This window comes from Berghia stephanieae, chromosome 13, assembly GCF_034508935.2.
Source record: "Berghia stephanieae isolate SIO BIC M18660-M18661 chromosome 13, UCSD_Bste_1.3, whole genome shotgun sequence".
Lineage (NCBI taxonomy): Eukaryota > Metazoa > Mollusca > Gastropoda > Nudibranchia > Aeolidiidae > Berghia > Berghia stephanieae.
In genome coordinates this window covers 30,420,322-30,426,407 of record NC_088372.1, presented here as the reverse complement: position 1 = coordinate 30,426,407, position 6,086 = coordinate 30,420,322, and the positions used below count along the sequence as shown (strand labels likewise).

The 6,086-nt window shown below is 39.4% G+C and overlaps 1 protein-coding gene across 1 annotated transcript; it reads left to right on the top strand.

Moving 5' to 3' along the window:
• Positions 1-1,273: 1,273 nt before the first annotated feature.
• On the top strand, positions 1,274-4,756 carry LOC144958738 (uncharacterized). Its single transcript, XM_078890908.1, has 2 exons — positions 1,274-2,714; positions 3,750-4,756. The coding sequence occupies exons 1-2, from the start codon at positions 1,276-1,278 to the stop codon at positions 4,384-4,386; spliced, it is 2,076 nt and encodes a 691-aa protein (XP_078747034.1). The 5' UTR covers positions 1,274-1,275; the 3' UTR covers positions 4,387-4,756.
• Positions 4,757-6,086: the final 1,330 nt, after the last annotated feature.

The window sequence follows — 6,086 nt, the reverse complement described above, 5'->3', positions numbered from 1 at the left end:
ATAAAAGTTCATGGATACACAGAGTTTGTGTGTTGGTCCGTTATACTTCCGGATAGCAATGTTGTGAACTCCTTGGCCAAGTGCATACTATCTATACATCATGTTACTGAAATAGTTATTCCACCTTTATGTAACCAATTCATTGTAAGTAATCATAAGGACTGGTTACATACACACCCCCAAGGATCTGGGATCCAAAAGAGTAGAGGGTTTCATGCCAAGAATTCAAAAAAAATATTTGGCACGGGTTTTCGAAGTTTCTTACTTCAGCTGGGTGATTCCTGCTGCTATGTGGTCTAGTGGTATGCCGCTCACTTTCGGATCAGAAGGTCTTGGGTTCGAGCCTCGCTCGGCGCAAAGTTTAGTCATTGGAGAAGGCTCTTTACTCACATTCCCTCCGGTGTAAAATGAGTATCTGGCTGTTAACAGCGTTGTCTCTGTCCGAAAAAAAATACAATGTCGCCTAATAGGCGTCATGTTCCGCCCTACATGTTAAATGTTGCTGTTGGCCAGGGGCCCCTTGTAAAGCGCTTTGAGTACGTTTAGTGGATGTTGCTCTATATAAAAGCTCTATTTTTCTCTCGCTTCATTGGATTATCTCTTATAGCCCATTTAGACGTTCAGTTAATTCATCCACAGCTGGACGGATGCCCAGAAACTGCAGGCGAAATGACAACTCATGAAGCTTTTATTTTTTTATTTTTTTTACTGATATCTGACTGAAAACCGTTAGACATCTGTTAGTTTCTTCCTTTACATGCTCATTTTTCATGAGTTGTTGTCACTTCGCCTACTGTTTCTGGATATCCGTCAGGTCGTGAATGAATTAACTGAACGTTTAAGGCCTCGTCCACACCGACTGGACCCTGATTCCGACGACCAGGCACTGCCGTCCTCTGCCGTCTTTCGGATAAGGATGTCGGGCACGGACAAAATAATAATATACTAAAATACTAAGAATAAAGAGAAGAGCCGCTGGACCTACCTAGAGGCTCTTCTATTTATTCTTAGTGTTTTGTCCGTGCCCGACGTCTTTATCCGGAAGACAGCAGAGAGTCGTCGGAGTCAGTCTCCGGTGTGGGTTAGCCCTTAATTTGCCATAATAGACTATATATTTTGAAGGTTCCGCATACCATCATTACTCAAATGCTATGTTTACCGATTTGACTTTGCATACGCATGGAGATCCTTAGATTTCTTTATCATGTTAGTTTCTTTCGAAGCGGCAGTCATAATAAATGTAACACTTTTTTTTCTAACATTTCAGATACAAGCATGTTTTCACGTCTGAAAAAGCGATTTGCGATTCTTGTTACCTTCCTCTGTGTTGCGCTTTACTTCACAAGCTCTGGCATACCTCGCATTTTCAAAGGAAGAACATACGTTAATGATAATAATAGTATTGAACAGGTAGGAAGTATCTCCTATTCAATACCATCATTATCGTCGATCACAACGTCAACGACAGAAGAAATTATAAGCACATCGACAACAACACGACTGGTGACTCCAAAACGGTCTTCGATGGTCACCATTGATTCTTCGTCAACTAAGCCAGAAAATAATGATGATGATAATGATGATAAGGATGAAAATGAAGGTTGCCCATTTCAACAGGTAGATCCTTTCGACCCAAAAAACGAGAAGTATATAGCATATATAAACACACCGATAAACTGCACAAAAGGATTGCCTTTCATAGTTTACATCGATAATGAAAACAAACTTCAAATTAACTGGACCAAAGTCAACGCAACCATCGGAAATCTAGACTACTGCAAATACACCCGTGTAGCTGTGGCGCAGTCGGACGACGAAGATGATAGCGATTTGCGCATTTTTGATTGGTCTCAGCCGTTTCTGAACACATCTTTACAGCTGACAGACGAAGATGAACACGTCTGGGCGCAGTGTTACTTGAACGACACGGTCGTCAGTCAGACATTTAAGAGTCGAGTGTTGCTCAAACCGAAAGTAGAGGAACGGTGTGAGACGAACTACAAGAAACACGTTGAAGAAAACTCTCCATCGGAAACCCTGAGTGTTCTCATTATCGGTATGGACGGAATGTCAAAACAGAACTTTGCACGCACAATGCCAAAGACCAGACAGTTTATCATTAACAATTTGAATGCCAAGGAACTTAATAAATTCAATAAGGTCGGTGACAACACATTCCCGAACGTAATAGCCTTTCACACTGGACACCGGTATCCTTACTTGATGAAATTTTGGAATAAGACCTTATATCTGGATGTCCTCGAAGACAAATTTATCTGGCATCATTACCAAAAAGCTGGATACCGAACAGCGATGGGGTTCGACGCAACTGACATAGCGGTGTATCATTATCTCAAGAGAGGATTTAAACATCCGACATTTGATTACTACAATCGCGCGTTAAGGCTGCTGATTGACAAGGAGGCGAAGATAGTTCGTAAGGCTTCAGAGAATTGTGTCGGAGAGGTCCCAGAATTGCACATAATGATGGACTACGTGACTCAAATGGTCTCGCTGTTCAACGGTCCGAAGACCAGCAGGCCGTACTTCATCTATAATTTTTACAATACAATCACCCATTACGACCAGGAACAAGCGGGAAGAGTCGATAATATTTACAGCGATTTCTTTCAGGAGTTGCACGAAAAGAGAGTTTTGAATAACACGATAACGATCTTCTTCAGTGACCATGGTGCCCGGTTTAACAGATTTCGGTAAGTTAGATTATTTTATTTCCTGATATAATACACCCTATCAATGAGGGATTCTGTCATAACACAATAGATAGTAAAATTTAGTTTTTAATTATAAAAAATAGGTGGGAATACATTTTTGTTTCTTTGTATTTTTTTCAGGTCGCGGTTTCATTTTACATTCATTGCCAATCGGATATTTTTGCAAAAAATGAATTTCACCCCACCCCCTTATCCCCTGAAAAATGATAAACATCAAAAATTAAGTTTCTAGATTAGTGAAATAGTTTTGATTATTTTGAAGTTATTAAAACCAAATTTTCACCACGCAATGAGGGTGTAGCTATGTAGTCGTGTAGTATGACACTCACTTTCTGATCGCATAGTCCTGGATTCGAGTCCCGCTCTGAGCGGCGCATAAATGAGTCATTGGAAAGGCTCTTTACTCACATTTTCTCACCGTACTAAAGAGTTAAATGAGTACCTGGCCGTTAATGGCGTTGTAACAGTCGGAAAAACATGTTTTAAAATTGCCTAACGAACAGGCATCATGTCTCGTCCTACATGTTAAGTGGTACTGTTGGCCATGGAACCTGTAAAGCGCTTTGAGCAGTTTTAGTGCTCAAGATTTTGTTTTTTGTTTGTTTTATTTTTCAGCTCAAGCTATCTTTTTACATTTATGGCCAGAAGAACAATTTCAGAACCGAATCCCCATAAGCCGGTTTCTCATATATTTGGATATTCACAATCAAAATTCAGTAATGACTGTTTGATCTCCCATCGGAAACACATTTGGACTGTATAAAAATAGAATTTTGGAAACCTCGTATTTTGTATCATTATACAATCGCAATTTTTTTAAAAATGTCAGCGTAAAAAATTGCTTAGTGCTTGTTTTTTATTTTTTAAAATTTCACATGTGAAATATTGATATTATTCAACACTTTTAGTTTATCCTTGTCTCACTAAGTGGTATGGGATAAAGACCAATATCAGTACCAAATACCTTTTCCTATATTTGTCTATTAATTCATCGATTTACCATCTATTCTACAGAGACTCTTTCAACGGGAAAGTCGAAATCAACACTCCGCCTGTCTTCTTCATGTTTCCGCCATGGTTCGAGAAAAAGTACCCCGAAGTCATGAAAACATTCCAAACCAACCAAGACCGCCTCACAACTTTCATGGACCTCCACGAAACTCTGATGGGACTGCTGAAATTCAACGGGAAAACCCAGAAAGGAAGCCTGGACTCCAAAGCGATTAGTCTCTTTGACGAAATTCCTATGGAGAGAAATTGCAGGCACGCCGATATTCCACCCGAGTATTGTAACTGTAAAACATTGTCCAAAGAAACCGTTTCGGATAGTGTGTCAGGGATTGTGTCTGAGGAGTTAGTGAATGCCATTGTGAATAAAACTAATGATTATAGAGATAGATGTGCTTCGCTGACACTGAAATCAGTCAACTCTGTTCTTATGTTGATGAATAATGGTACTGATGTTCCTTATTATAAAGTGTCTGTGGAAACTGAACCGGGTGGAGGACAATACGAAGCCTTGGTGAACTACGATGAGAAATCCGGGAACGCGCCCGTTATTGTGGGACATATAACGCGATTGAATCTTTACAAAGGACAAGATGGCTGCGTTGAGTTAGATCAATTAAAACTATACTGTTATTGTAAATAATACTATATTTTATTATATTATATTAAAAAAGTCGTCCTTCGGAACCGTTAGGCCCATGAAGCCGGAATTCATACCGGTTTCTATAATGTGAAACGGGCAATAACAATTTCTTGCTATCCTTTGGATATGACGCTAGTCTATAGCAAAGTACTTTTCCGCTAGCAGCTCTGAGAGAGCCAGCTATCCAATCATTGATGGGGGGGGGGGGGTAAGAAAAATCTCGACTGCACCTGAGATCGATCTTGGTCCCTTTGCGCCTGAAGCAAGTGCTCTACCAACTGAGCTATGAACCCCCAATTATGCAGGTTGTTTTTTTCTCTATTACTCCCCAATAAAGAATAAAATTAGTTGAAAACTAGAAATGATAAAATCTTTTAGTTGTTTGCATAATTTTCCATCACTATTCAAGTTTTTTGTGGTCAACATTTCAGGAAGATACTAGATAGAAGCCGTTACGATACAGTCGCGCTTTTGTAGAAAGGCAGAATTTTTAATTCAGAAAAGTGAGTGGAGCAGGCACATATGTTGATAACAACAAGAGATGAAGTGAGTAGGAAAATGTCAGAAGACAATAGAGAATAACAATAGAATAGAATCCCAGTTTGATCAGAAACACTCTATTTTATAGTCTTCAACAGTCGTAACGTCACTTTCTTCCTAATGACGTATGGTAACTTAGTAACACTGGCTCTAAACTATCGGAACAATGGCGGACGCCATATGAAATATTTCTCCGGCGAGCTTAAACGCGTATCCAGAGGAATAAAACCCCATCAATTTGATCATGTTTTGACTTTTACACATTCTGATCACAAGGCATATGAAAAGGGAATGAAAAGTTCTAGCCAGCATGAAGAATAAAAAGTAATGGTTTTCTTTGTTTAGAACCAAGATGGCCGCCGTTGCCGGGCGCGTGACTTCAGACTACTGAATCCAATTCCTTCAAACCACTCCTCCTATTGATTTTGAACACCCATGTCAGTCTAAACAGGCCCCCTAAAAGTAAAAAAGCGAATCACACATAACTCAAAACGTTAAATACCTAAATATTAATGCTAAACCCCGCCATTTATAATATAGTATTATTTTGGTAAACGTCAGTTTGTACGCCCAAATACGCCCAAATAACAAATACCAACTATAATCTGATGTTTTTATTCCCAAATATCAATTAACACCGATCAAAGAAAGTAATTATCTAGTACTCAACATATTGACCAGTCCTTTAAATTCTTTTCTTAAATTGAGCTTTATATAGCACAATATCCACTAAATGTGCTCAAAGCGCTTTACAAGGGGTCCCTGGTCAACAGCAACATGACATGACGCCTGTTAGGTGATATTATAATTTTTCGGACAAAGACAACGCTGTTAACGGCCAGGTACTCATTTTACACCTGAGTACGGTGAGAGAATGTGAGTAAAGAGCCTTTTCCAAGGACTCAACTATGCGCCGAGCGCGAGGCTCGAACCTAGGACCTTCCGATCCGAAAGCAAGTGTCATACCACTAGACCACATAGCCGTACAACTTTGGAACGTAAACCTGTCCTAAACGTATCATTCACTGACCAAGTTTTACTGGATTATCCGCATCGTGAACTCACTAAACCCATTTTCTGGAATAATTAATAATTTTCCACTAGAACTCTTGTTTAACCTTGTTACATAACCTTACTCTCTTACAAAGTGATTAAAATGT

Coding starts and splice junctions, on each gene's coding strand:
- LOC144958738 (XM_078890908.1), top strand. CDS start 1,276: ATGTTTTCACGTCTGAAAAAGCGATTTGCGATTCTTGTTACCTTCCTC. Junction 2,715..3,749: donor GCCCGGTTTAACAGATTTCG/GTAAGTTAGATT, acceptor TCTATTCTACAG/AGACTCTTTCAACGGGAAAG.